Raw genomic sequence first — 13596 nt, 5'->3', positions numbered from 1 at the left:
CACAGGCTCCTCCCCCTCGGCCGGCCCCGCCCCTGCGTGCCTTACGTGACGGTGACGGCGACGGCGTGGAAGCCGGCGTGGCAACAGCCTGCGCGGGCGTTCTAGGGCGGGACTTCCGGCGGTGTTCGCGAGCGTCTTCCGGCTGCGCGCGAGAATTGTCCGGCCGGCATCCGGGACATGAAGGTGAGCCCCGCGGCGGCCGGCCGGGGAGGTGTCCGCGCCCCGCGTTCCGGACTCCTGCTCCTCCTCTGCACATGGCCTCAGTTCCCCTCCGCGAAGTGGGCGCGGGCGGCGCGAGGGAGAGCGGTGTGAGCGGGCGTGGACCAGAGGGGCGTGTGCGCCAGAGCGTGTGGGTGCCGGTGGGAGGCCCAGAGAGTGAGACCTTGGACGAGCGTGAGGGACCACGAACCTGAGTGGGGACAGCACACGACAGGTGGTAGGGCCCAGAGAGCGGTGGCCAACCTGTCCCAGGGGCCGAGAGGCCAGGCCGGAGTGCGGGGCAAGTGACCCCATGCTTGTTGGGGTGCACTGGGCTGGACCCCACCTCGCTCAGCCCCCAGGCTTGAAAGCGTAGATTTTCCACACAGAACAGTGATTCAACCGCTCCTCGCTTCCCAGGTCCCTAGAACTGAACTCAGAGAGGTCAGGGGACAGCAGTTGGTGGCACAACTGGAGCTCCAGCGGTCTGTGGCTTTCCTGTTTCCATCGCCCCGTCTTAGCGTAGGGGCCACACACCCCTCTGTCCCGCTTTGTCTTCCACGAGGGGGATGACGACAGGACTGGCCCAGGTCGTGGAGAACTCCGCCTGACGTGGTCGATAAAGGTCACCCAGGGCTGCGGCCCTGCCCCGAGGCCACCTTCGTCTCCACGGGCCATGCAGGAATTCAGTTGGTGAGAACTCGGATAGGTGACCGGTACACTCGCCATTCTGTTGAGGACCAAGTCGGCTCGGGGGCCAGACTGGTGTCAGAGACGGACACTCGGGGCACGTCAGTCGGCATTTCTCAAATTGCACGTCACTGAGTAGCGAGACCGATTTGACTGGTAGAAACCAGTGTCTTGAAAATGAAGGAGAAATGATCAACATGTGTCACATCAGGAGAGACCTGGTCAACTGCTGTCACTGCACACATGGCACGTGTGCACACACGAAGCGCACACGTGTACTGGGCTGTGGTACACTTCCTTACTGTGGATCTTGATGGAAAACACTGGAAAGTCACCGCTGTTCACTGCACTTTGGTCACACCACTGAAACGATCCTCCCCAGAGCTGGGACCCTCGAATGGTGCAAGCAGCAGGGTGCAAGCAGCAGGGTGCAAGCTCTGGGTGCAAGCAGCAGGTCCAGAGCCCTCTGGGCAACCAAAGGGTGAGCTGGTCACTACACTCCGCGCCCCCTCCGCCCAAAATAGGCCCTTGACGTGAGGGGACAGAGCTCGCTCTGACACAGGACCACGTATGTGTGAGCTAAGCAGTCGGCTCTAGGCACAGCGGCCTGGCGGACACCTGCCCAGATGCACAGTGGGGGCCATGGGAGGTGCCCAGACGAAGGCCTTGCCACAGCACGGGTACCCCGAACATTACGCAGCTCACACACGGGGTCCCCACCACCAAGCACCAGGCAGGCAGGCAGTCTGGAAAGTTCCGTGGCCAGTCAGGGAGCAGCCCAGCTCCAAATGCTTCTCTCTGGGTGCTGTAGCCCGTCACCCTAGAGCTGGCCCCCTGGGCACAGGCGGCTGTGACAGTGCCAGCCCAGGCCTCATGCCGTTTTGCCCTCCCGCTGCCCCTCGTCTGGGCACAGAGGCCAGCAAGGCCTGTCTCCCTCCAGTCTGGCCCATGTCCACCCTCTCTTCTTTCTTCTCTGCGGTGTGAAATCCCAGGTCAGGGCTCAGGCAGAGGAGTCTCGGTTCACCCGCATGGTGGTGGGGTGGCAGGCAGTGGCCGGAAGCCCCCACTTTCAGCTTGGGAAGCATCCTCCTGCTTCGTCTCATTCCTTTCAGTGCTCAGTGACTGAAACCTCCACCCTGGAGCCGAGGAGAAGCCCACAGTCGTGCAGGGGCCGGAGGGGGCTGGGGCCAAAGGCAGAGTGCCCCCCCACCATGTGGCACCTGCTAGCCCATCCCTCCCATGTGCACACTCCTCATCCAGCACATTTGTTCAGGTGTCTTTCTGGCCTCATGGTGGCTGAACTGCTCAGAGCAGCCCCCTCATAGGTTGGCAGCTGCAATCTCAGCCTGGTCAGGGGAGTGACAGGTGATTCTGGGGTCCCTCTCCCCCAGGCTGCAGTCTTTGGTGATTCTGTCAGGAGCGGGGCTGGTGGGGAGGGGCGAGGTCAGAGGGCATGATCTGGGTGTGGGTCTGCATATCCTTCCTTCACACCCCCTCGCAGCTGCCCTGTCTGTCAGGGCGAGTGCTGCCTTTCACGGGAGCTCCTTGTCCCTTCTGTCCTCAGAAGCCTTTGAGCCAGGCCATTCGTGCCTCCCAGGGAAGGGACCCCTGGGCTCTTGGCTCCAGGGCCCTGCTCTGCAGCCCATGCAGGTATGCTGTGGGTGTATAAGGTGCCACAGCACGGATGCCCACTGCCCAGGTCTCCCATCTCTCCTAGGGAAGTGACAGCCCGGAGCGGGGCGGCCTGTGCCACTCTTCAAAGGGAAGCAGGTTGAGAGGAGAGTTCAGAAGGGGCGAAGGGCCTGGCTACCAGCTCCTGACAGGCACACCCTGCCTGGTCCAGGCCCTGGTGTCACCAGGGATGTAGGGGACTGTGCGTGCCCACCTGCTGGGCAGGGGCCTAGGCCCCTCCGCTGGTCTGGAGGAAGCACATGTCAGGGCTCTGAGACTTCGCCGACGTGCTCTTCACACCTGCACGTCTTAAAGCCCTGTCAAGGATGACAGCCAGGCTGGGCCTGCTTATCGCCCAGCTGCCCTAAGAGAAAGGTGAGGCAGAATTGCATGGGGGGGGCGGTGGTCCCAGGACCTGAAAATGAACTGCGCAACTAATAAAAGTCCAGTGCAGAAAACACAGCTGAAGCCAGAGGGCCACATGTCCCTCAGGTCAGACAGCCAGCTCATTTGCTGCTCAGTGTCCCCTTTCCATTCCGTTTCTGTGGGTGAACCCACAAGAGTTTGAATAAAGACAGACCCGTGTGCTGAGTGTGTGTCCTAACGTTTGCTCCGGCCGAGCATCGCCGAGCCTGTCCGTGTTCCAGCAGGAGGGAGTGCGGGTTACTCTCTGCGAAGAACATCATTGCGTGTTCTCCGCGCGTGTGGGGAAGTCCCCCAAAGTGGCATCTGTGAAAGAAAAACGTGTCAGAAAGCGCGGTATTCGTGGACCGCGGTCATCCAGAGGCCTCCCCAGCTCGCATGCTGCGGCCGCAAGGCAGCCCCTTCCCGCGGTCCTCGCAGACCCGCCGGCGGAGACGCGTCTGATTCCCGCGTCCGGTCCTCTGATTTCTTGCAAAGCTGAGGGGCCATTTCTGGGGCGTGGGGCAGCTTTGTATTCGTTCTTTTTGCATCCTTTATTTTTGTGGTGGGGCATTTTTTATTAGAGCATTTTCTATTCTTAATTCGTGGGCGTTCTTTATATCTTCCGGGTACGTGACGGATGGAAATCCGCTGCTACTTGTGTCCTAAGTCCTTTTTTTCCTGGTTTGCTTTTTCCGTTTCCCGATTGGAAGTTTTGTGTTCTCACCTGTGAGCATTTCCTTCCATAACCTCCGCTGTTGCTGACGTAGTTGGAAAAGGCCCCCACCCCTGAGTTGACATGAACGGGCACCCATGTTTTCAGTCTGCTGAGGGAGGGGAGAGCCAGCTGTGAGAGAAGCCAGGGGCCACCTGTGCTGGCAGCTGGACTCCGGCCAGCAGGGCGGTCCAGGGCTGGGCTCCATCCTGGGGCCAGTGCCCAGCCCAGTGCTACGAGAACCCAGGCTCTATTATGACAGGTTCCCCAGTCAGCAGAGGGGTTGGCCCACGCTGCTGCTGGTCTCCATGTGCCCTGCTCTCCCGGCAGCCCCCTGAATCCCAAGGTTGGACCCTGCTGTGACATGCCCGCCATGAAGGCGCTCCTCAGCACACTCTGGCTTGCTCTGGCCTGTGGCTCTGTGCACACCACCCTGTCAAAGTCAGATGCCAAAAAGGCCGCCTCCAAGACACTGCTGGAGAAGGTAAGGGCGGTCTGGGGGCTGGCCAAGGGGCTGACCTGTCGCACGTCTTTCCGCTTGCGGGGGCCTCGAACCCGCGCAGCTGGTGAGCCGGGAGGCTAAGGGGCTTGGCTCTTCGGGTGGCCGGCCCTGTGCTACCCCAGCGCTCTGGCCGGGTAGCCTCAGGGAGCAGCTTTGGGGGCCTGAGGGTGTGCCTGCCCCACCGGCCATCTTCTGTGATGATGCCCAGATTTCGGTCCCCACCTGCGTTCTGCTTCTCTTGACACCGGCACCTGTCCCACCTCGTCAAGTTCTGTAATGTCCACAGCAGGGAGCAAGTCAGCGTGTGCCACGTTTGTGCCTGTTTCTCGGTGGGCCTGCCCCTGTGGTCGGGCCTTCCCCTGTGGTCGGGCCAGTGTCGCCATGTGGATTCTGGGCGCAGTCCCTTGCTGGGTTGAAAAGACCGCTCTGCTCCTCGGGCCCTGCCCGCCGCCTGCAGATGGCAGACATGACGGCTTACTCCCTGTTCCTTTCAGACTCAGCCTTCAGAGAAGCCTGTCCAAGATCGGGGTCTGGTGGTGACGGACCCCAGACCCGAGGATGTGGTTCTCGAGCATCGTAGCTACTGCTCCGCAAAGGCACGGGAAAGGCACTTTGCTGGGGACGTCCTGGGCTACGTCACTCCAGTAAGCCGGGCCCCGGGTGGACAGGGTGGTCCCAGGGCAAGGCAGGGACGGGTCTGCCTTCTCACTGGGGCTGCAGTGGGGCTTGCAAAGGGGTCCTCTGGGGGCACAGGCCCTGTCCAGAGGCGGCCCTCGGGCTCAGCTGCAGGGGGCTCACCCGTCCCCGTGCTCCCCAGTGGAACAGCCACGGCTACGACGTCGCCAAGGTGTTCGGAGGCAAGTTCACACAGATCTCGCCCGTGTGGCTGCAGCTGAAGCGGCGCGGCCGTGAGATGTTCGAGGTCACAGGCCTCCACGACGTGGACCAAGGTTCTCCCCGTGCTGCTCGCCCCAGGGCCCGGGGGGTGTCAGTAAGCGTGTATATGAGAACATGAGTGTGTCTGTGTGTGAGTATGACGACCGCCCGGCGTTGACCTGCATCCTCTCCTCCTTGGCGCTGTGCATGTGATATCCGCAGGGGTGTCCAGGGAGGGGATGAGGGCCCCGCCGTCCAACAGCGTGTTTGGTGGGCCTGCGCCCGAGGTTGCATGGCTGCCCCCCTTGGGTTTGGAGGGGACACAGGTCCCAGCCAGTTGTGGAGCCCTTAGGGGCTCCCTGGTGCCGGGAGGATAATGTTGGATCCTGACCCTCCAGACACCCCTCAGCTCCAAGAAACAGTCCCGAGCTCCGTGGGGTGTGGTCCCTGGCACGGCCGCTTGTCCTCTCCAGCCATGGGGTCCGAGCTGCCCGGGCCCAGGGGGCTTCCAACTCGCGAGCTCTCTCCCTCCGCCTGCCTTTCCCTCCCACCATGCAACTGGGCATTTTCTTCCTTGGGGTGGGCGAGGGGCTGTGTCCCCACCTGACTGTCCTTTCCACGTCCCACAGGGTGGATGCGGGCGGTCAGGAAGCAGGGCAGGGGCCTGCGCATAGGTGAGTTCCGGCCTCTGGATGGTCAGGGCACTGGCCTCTGGGCCACACGCCGAGGGGTGGAGGCCAGCGTGACCTCCCCGTGGGTGGTTGAGTGGCCCTGGGGTCTTCACCTGTGCCTGGTAATCCTGGCCGTGCTGCCCGGTGTGTCTGTCATTTCCCCCACCGCCCAGAAACAAGGCAGCCCCTGGCCCAACACTCACAGCCCTCGGCCCAGCTGGGGTCCCGTGACCCCTCCTGCCCATCCAGGCTCAGCCCGCCAAGGCCAGCACCTCCTTCCTGAGCACGCACCCTCCCATTTCTTCATTCACCCACGAGCATTAATTGAGGGCCATGGGGACCAAGCCCCAGCGTGGAGCCAGCTTTGTCCTGAACTGTCCCAGAGCTCACAGCGGGCCCGGGAGGGACACCCATCCCAAAGGGCAGTGGGACCAGCACAGGGTCTGGGGAGTGAGGGAGGCTGCTGGGGCCAGGAGGAATCATGCAGGGCAGAGGCCGGAGGGGCCCTGTGGTTGGCATTGACAAGGAGCCGTCGGGTCAGGCCGGGGTAGAGGGTGGTCCAGCAGGCTCCGGACAGTGAGGAGCTGGGACATGCAGGGCCTGGGCAGTCGGGGGCCGGTGTGTGAGGTCAGGAAGGGGTCAGCATCTCCATCCTTCCCTGACCCCCTATCCCATGCATTGCTGGGATGACCGTACGGGGTGCCCGGCTGTGTGGTCAGCCTACTCTGGAGGCCAAGGGCCAGCCCGTGGGGTGGGGCTGCGCGCGGAGGGTCACAGTGCCGGCGCGGGCCTGTCCCCCAGTGCCTCGGCTCCTGTTTGAGGACTGGACCCGCGAGGATTTCCGGCGTGTGTGGGACAGTGAGGACGAGATAGAAGAGCTCAGCAAGGCCGTGGTCCAGGTTGCCAGGGTGAGGCTTGGCGCTCCACGGGGCCAGCATGGGCTGCCTCTTGACCACAGGGGTCCCTGGGGCGGGAGGCCTTCCCTTGGGTGATGCCCAGCTGTCCATGGCTGGGCTGCAGGGGTGAGGGTTCGGGGAGGCACAGGAGTGGACAGCACATACACAGGAGCCCTGGCCTCTCTGCTTCTGGTTTCCATGGGGACCCCCACACCACCCCTTCAGAGAGGGGCTTGCGTGCCTGCGGCATGCCCCTCAGACCATGACCTCACTGGGCGGGGGAGGAGGCTGGCGCCCACTCGTCACTGCTGGGTCATGGGACCCTCCTCACCTGGCCCGGCCCTTCCAGGACCAGCACTTTGATGGCTTCGTGGTGGAGGTCTGGAGCCAGCTGCTCAGCCAGAAGCACATGTGAGTGGGTGTGGGTGGCGCGGGCCCCTCCTGGCCCCAGCGTCCTGGCAGAGGCTGGAGGAGGACGGGAGGGCTCTGACCTCGCCGCTCTGCCGGTCCTGACCCCCGCGTGGTGGTAGAGGGCGCGCTGGGGGGACGCAGCCCACGCGGGGCGGTGGAGTCAGGCTCGGACGCGAGCAGGAGATCCTGGCCAGGTGCAGCGGGGCCCTTGAAGTGGACGGCCACTGAGTCCTCTGGGGAAAGAATTCGCTGCCCAGCTTCACGGGCTTGGCGCTGGCCCTCCTGGGAGGTCCCTGAGGCTGGATTTCAGGAGAGGATGCACAGAGACGGTGAAGGCTGAGTTGAAAGTGTGAAGGAGTCCCCGTGTCGGCACACGGGTGACCATGCAGTGGCTCCTGGGACTCTGTCCCAACAGACACCTGGCTAGGTGGGTGCTGCTCCAGGGGCACAAGACCATCCCTCCTTTCTCACGAGGACGTAGTCCCCAGGGTATTCCCAGGAGACAGAAAGGCATGACGTTGACAGGTGCTGAGCGCAGTGGACAGTGACAGCTCTGGCAGAGCCAGTGCTGGCCTGGCGGCGGGCCAGCCTCCTCGGGTTACGCTTGACCGCTCACAGCCAGAGCCACCTCCTTGTGCACAAGTCACCTGCTAGTTTGAGCCACATCGGTGGTCAGCACGGACCTGGCCCCACCTCAGCCTCACCTGTGCTTTGCAGATTCACACGAGTGGGGAGCCGAGTGGGGGTGGGGGTGGCCTTCGCCCTGGCCGTCCCTGCTGGTGTGAGTCCGGGCACCCAGCTTCTCTGACCTGCACTGCTGGAGCGGGGAGACTCACCGTCGCTCTCCTGAGGGGCTGTAGGGCAGGGCAGAGGGCTGGTCACGCAGCGACATGGGGGCCGGGGCAGAGTGGACGCATGGGGCATGGGGCCATCCGGAAACCCGGCCGCGTGCAGCACGGCTGCGTGCAGGGCCAGGCCACGGGTACCCGCCGCTGCCTGCGGGGCTGGGGCGTCCTGACGGGTTTCCAGGCCGCGGCAGGAGCCAAGCTGGTCTCCTTCGTGCTGGGCACGCTGCCAGCCACTGAGACACTGCCACCTCCGGGGGCCAGAGGAGCCCATGACGACACCTCCTTTGTCCCCCACCTGGTGGCCTGCTGAGACACTCCCCAGTGTCTCGGTTCGTGTGGAGGGGCATGCCCAGTGCTCACCCCCAGGTTCTCATTCTGTGTGCCCCAGGATGGGACACCCCATCCCTGCACCCCCTCCTGTACCTGAGGCAAACAGAGATCTGTCTCCAGCGTCTACCAGGCCCAGGGTCGTTGCACAGGGGCTGGGCAGTCGAGGCTGGCTCCTTGGGGAGCCAGGTGGGGCCCCCTCGGCACAAGGCCTCGTCGGTGGAGCTGCCCCCGCTGTCCTGGGGCTGGGGCATATCTTGGGGTACTGTATGGCCCTGTGTATCCTGTGGGGGTGGGGAACCCGCCACCCGCCCTGGCACGTGCATGTCTGCGCTGTCGGGCCGCGCCACCCTGTGCCTCCAGGGCAGGAAGTGTCATCTCAGCCGAGCCTGCTGACCCTCCACTCCTCACAGGGGCCTCATCCACATGCTCACTCACATGGCCGAGGCGCTGCACCAGGCCCGGCTGCTGGCCATCCTCGTCATCCCACCGGCTGTCACCCCCGGGTAAGTGTCGCGCTTGCTCGGGGCAGGGGGCCTTCCCGGTCAGCACCCAGCCCCTGCGAGCAGGTGCTGCAACCGCCTTACTCGCAGGCGTGAAAACCAGGGCTGGGGACCTGCGTTAGTGGCTGAAGGCTGTGACCCTGTGGGAAGACACGTTGAAGGTCCCGTGTCCATCTCACCCTGTGCTGGGCACTGAGGAGGCCCTGAATCCCAGCGTGAGGGCCAAGGGCAGACCGGGGTTGAGCAGCAGCAGAGGCAGGAGAAGGCCATAGAGGCCAGACAGGACTGGCAGGGGGCTCTGCCCGGCCTCCACCAGCTCCCAAGGGGACCAGGTTGGACACACCTCAAGGGCCGGTGGTATCTGTTGGGGACATTCACTAGCTGATAGACTCACAAACGAGCCAGGTGACGCTTCTGCAGAGCCTGCAGGCTCTTCCTTGGCCAGTTTTCCTGAGCTTGGCCCTTATGTCCCGTGATGCCCAGTGCACGTTGCCAGAGGCCTGCGCACTTTGCACAGCCTGGACAGCAGCCTCCCACCCAACTTTTCATCCCCACTTGGAGGGTCCTCATTCTGTCAGACAGGCTGCAGCGGGGTTGGGTGCTCTGCAGGCCGGACATCAGGCCTGTGTCCGCAGCACGTCTGCCAGAGCCCATCTGCCTGCCCTTCCTCCCGCACGTGGGCACAGGCGACTGTGTGGTGGGGCCAGTGCCAGCCAGGCTCCTGTGGCTTCCCAGGGTCAGAGCCAGGCCTGGGAGGGAAGGAAGGGCCAGCTCTCTGGGATGGCCGGGGGCAGACTCACCCACAGTGGTGTCCCTCCCTCAGTCCCTGGTGTCTTTGGGTGGTTCGAGGTCAGCCCCCAGGCTGGGGCTGCCCAGTGCTCCTGCTGGAACCAGGGTTACCGCCGGCAGCCCCCTCCCTGGCACAGGCTGTCCACGAGTGCAGGCGTCCCCATCCCCCAGGCTGGTATTGGTCTGCGGCCAGTTAGGAGCTGGGCCCCACAGCAGGAGGTGAGTAGCGGGGGAGTGAGCAGCCAGCATCACCACCTCAGCCCCACCTCTGATCATCAGGCACTAGATTCTCAAAGGAGCACCGGTCCCTGGCACCACAGAGGTTGGGGACCGCTGCTCTAGTGGGTACGGAGGGCAGACTCACAGTAGACATGCCCCGGGGCAGGGTGAGCAGGCGGACGCCCCTGGTGTCCGACGTCTGAGCTGGCAGTGCCCCTTCCCGCCAGTGCCTTCTCTGCCCAGGAGCCTTAGTGGCCGGCAGGTGTAGACACATGAGCTGGGGCTGGAGAGAGCGCCTCAGTGTGGTGCCTGGGGATGCCTGGAGGGAGGGGACCGAGGCCACCATGGTCCCTGTGCGGGGACCCCAGGAGTTGGCCTTATTGCAGGCACCTTTGCCAGTCCGCACACTTGCTCGTCGGCCCCCATGGAGCCCAGCCAGCACTGCCGCATTTCCTGCAGCGGCGGGGCCCATCCCACAGTCTGCCTGGAACCCCGGGAGCAGTCTCAGCCGGAGGGGTCGGCAGGGACAGGCGCCATTGTCTGCTTTGCACTGTGTCTGGGGCCCTCCCACCAGTGCTGACCTTGATCCCTGCTCTCAAGGTCACAGTCTGCCCTGATGGAGCTGTGTTGTCCGGTGCTCCTGGAGCTCTTGCTCAGCTTCATGCACGACCGGAGATGCCAGCGCTGAGCTGGCTTAGAGCCAGTCACCCTCGCCACTGCCTCCAGCCACGCCTCCCAGCTTCTGGCCCCGGGGGCCTCGCGGCTCCTTGCTGAGCCTCAGGGAGCTGAGCTCCCAACAGGACGGCAGTTTCCTCCTGGATCTGCCGAGCCCAGCCCTGGCTCGCTGTCCTTGCTGCTGGTGCCATCTCAGGTGTCCTTGCCGGCAGATGTCCACCCTGATATGGGCTACGCTGTCCCCCCCAACTTCCTCCAGCCGCCCCTGGGGTTTCCTGCAGCCTCAGGCAGGCAGTCACCCCATGGTCAGGAAGGTGATGAGTAGGGTGGGGATCCTTCTGGGGGCCAGGGATGGCCTGCAACCAGTGTTGGGGGCTCCAAGGGGGCAGTGGGCACAGGTCGGCTGTGGGTGTGGGACAGGCGTGGAGCGACGTGGTGTGTGTGGACAGGGTGCAGGTCTGGGTGTGGAGGGCTGAGAGGCCTGCAGGCCGGCGGTTTCACTCTGATCCTTGTGGGGCAGGTGGACTCGTGCTGAGTGGGACAGCCAGAGAGGGACAGGTGACAGCTGGGGGCCTGGGTGACTGGGCCTGTTGGGAGCAGATATGGGTGCCCTGATAGTGGGTGGGCCTTCTGCCTGTCACCGGCTGGGTCCCCACCAGGGCCACTGTGGGGGCTGCGCTGCGGGCGGTGGCCATGGACCAGTCGGGGCAGCACTTGGGGTTCGCCTGACAGGCAGCATGTCAGGGTCGGTGGGGACCGCAGGCAGGTTCATGTTATGTGGGGGAGGAAGGTGGAGGGTAGACCACGTGGATGGGTTACGTTGGGGAGGGCGTAGGGAACACTTGGCGTGGGGAGAGGACACTCAGAACCATGCAAGGTTCCCAGCAGGTGCGGGCCACTCCACAGTGGGGCGCAAGGACGAGAACCATGGCCAGTTGGGGTCCTGGAGGAGGGCAGAGCAGGAGCCCAGGGCCAGAGGGCCGCAGCCTCAGGGAGGGGTAGGGCCCAAAGGCCCCTGGTGAACCTCGCATCCCCACCCATGCTCCTGGCACGTGGCCCTGAGCACACCAGGTGCCAAGTCCTTTCCAGGGAGTAACCTGAGGTCCTGGAGTACAGCAAGAGGAGTGTGGGCCTGGGGCGCCCCAGCCCACTGCTCTGCCCTCAGTTGGGCCCAGGCGTCAGCTGGGGACAGACGGGCTGAGGGCCGCAGGGTGCGTGAGGGGCCGTGGTGGCTGTGTTTGTCTCCTGCAGGACTGAGCAGCTCGGCGTGTTCACGCACAAGGAGTTTGAGCAGCTGGCCCCCGTGCTGGACGGCTTCAGCCTCATGACTTACGACTACCCCGCAGTGCAGCAGTGAGTGGGGACTGGGGGACCTGCGGGCTCTAGCTTGGTGCAGAAATGCCTGCTGCCTCCGGGCCTGGACACTGGATACTCAGGCGTGCTCAGGGCCACACTGCTGGCAGTTCTCAGTGCTGAGAACATAGAAGGCCCCATCTCTTCCCCGACACCCACGATTGGCCCTGCGTTGGGCAGTCTTTTTATTTTAGGAGCATGTGACAGAGGGCAGTGGGCAGCCCTCGTGGGAATGCCATCCTGGAGTGTCTAGCCACACCTCCAGGGCCTGGACTCTAGAGGGCAGTCATTGGCGCTGGGCCTGCCTCGTTGCCTGGGGTAACAGTGCTCCTATGGGTGGGGGTCGCTCTCTCAGGGGGCTTCGGGCCTGGACCTGGGCCGCCTGCTCCCTGAGGAGGGCCCAGCTGAAGCAGACACGAGCACTGGCGGGGAGACACCACAGGACGCCCATCGCTGTGCCCCTCACTGTGCGCGCAGATCCCTGCCCCAGTCTGGGGGGCCGCAGTGGACAGCCCGAGGCCTTTGCCTGCTGCCGAAAACCACTCCTGCTCTGCCCTGCAGGCCTGGCCCCAATGCACCGCTGTCCTGGGTGCGAGCCTGTGTCCAGGTCCTGGACCCCAAGGCCAAGTGGCGGAGCAAGATCCTGCTGGGGCTCAACTTCTACGGCACAGACTACTCGACCTCCAGGGATGCCCGCGAGTCCGTCGTTGGGGCCAGGTGAGCCTGGGCTCCTGCCACGCCAGGCAGCCTCCTCCACCCTTGTTCCCATGGGTCTGCGTGTCTCCTGGTAGTGCTGGGTGGAGCGGGGAAGGCCTGGCGGGGGTTGTCAGGGTGGGGCCATCCCAGGCTCTCTGCTGGCGTTGTCCCTGTCAGTGGGCAGGTGGCACATGGGCTTGGCCCAGGGAGACCCACAAAGCTGCTGTCTGGGGGCTCCCATCCTCACGTGGGTCGGGACTTTTGCCCAAAGGCCGGCTTTTCCATTCTCGCTGTGGCTCTGCTGCCAGTGAGCTCCGTCCGGCTTTGTTGCACGTGCTTTCCGGAGCATCTTTGCTGGGCGGAGCATCGTGGCCGTCCCCTTCGTCCCCAGCACTTTGAACATGCTGCAGTTGGACTGCGAGGGGCTGCGTGTGCGCCCTGTTTCTCCCGCCTGGTCTGCCGTGAGCTTCGTTGGGGTCTGTGGGTTTCTCCTTCAGATGGCTTCCTGCCCCGCCCCACCCCGGCCCTCGAGCGCGTGTGTGCGGGTCCGCGGGTCCGTCCGGGCCCCTGGCTCTCGGGTCCGCGGGTCCGTCCGGGCCCCTGGCTCTCCTGGTGCTTCCTCGGGCTCTCTCTCCTCTCTCTGTTCCGCTGCTGTCTTCACGGTCAGCGGCCGTGTCCCATCTGCCGTCAGAGCGCCTGAGCCTCTTCTTTCTCACACCCTGACCTGCCGTTCGTCCACTGCACGTGGCTCTCAGCTGCTTGGCCCCCCACCCCCCCACCAGTCTGTTCAGGTTCTGGTCAGCGGTCGCTCCTTCGAGTTGTCTTGTCGCCCGTGCTCTGGGTCGGGGGCCAGGTGTGCGTTCTGCCTGGCTGGGCACTGGTGCCAGGTGGTCCTGCGTCTTCCCAGCCTCGGAGACCACGTGAGCCGCTGCTGCTGTCCAGTGCCGTCCCGTCAGGGGACACGTGTCTGGAGACCGCCGTCTGGCACGCAGCCCACACACCGCTGCGGCCGGCCTTCCCAGGGGAGGCTCTGCAGGCCACCCACGGTCCCGCTCACCACCAGGGACACAGCACATCGGCCAGGCTGGAGGCGGGTGCCTGCCCAGCTCAGTGCCTGCTACCCCTTCACGCCTGTCTCTGCCCGGCATCCATGG

General features: G+C 64.5%; 1 protein-coding gene across 5 annotated transcripts in view; it reads left to right on the top strand.

Annotated features, from left to right (window-relative positions):
• The first annotated feature begins 61 nt into the window (after positions 1-61).
• CHID1 (chitinase domain containing 1) overlaps positions 62-13596 on the top strand; it is a 15475-nt gene continuing 1940 nt past the window's right edge. For 2 of the 5 annotated variants that reach the window (XM_006910971.3, XM_015588841.2), the window contains exons 1-10: positions 62-183; positions 4007-4160; positions 4673-4822; positions 4996-5128; positions 5684-5728; positions 6527-6633; positions 6971-7032; positions 8621-8713; positions 11645-11746; positions 12308-12463. In XM_006910971.3, coding sequence (XP_006911033.1) covers positions 4041-4160; positions 4673-4822; positions 4996-5128; positions 5684-5728; positions 6527-6633; positions 6971-7032; positions 8621-8713; positions 11645-11746; positions 12308-12463 — 968 coding nt within the window. In that variant the 5' untranslated portion in view covers positions 62-183; positions 4007-4040. The other 3 variants (XM_025046148.1, XM_025046147.1, XM_006910972.2) reach the window with 3 other exon arrangements.

Source organism: Pteropus alecto, unplaced genomic scaffold, assembly GCF_000325575.1.
Source record: "Pteropus alecto unplaced genomic scaffold, ASM32557v1 scaffold43, whole genome shotgun sequence".
Taxonomy (NCBI): domain Eukaryota; kingdom Metazoa; phylum Chordata; class Mammalia; order Chiroptera; family Pteropodidae; genus Pteropus; species Pteropus alecto.
Note: the sequence above shows the minus strand (reverse complement) of the source record. Positions and strands in the feature narration are given on the sequence as shown.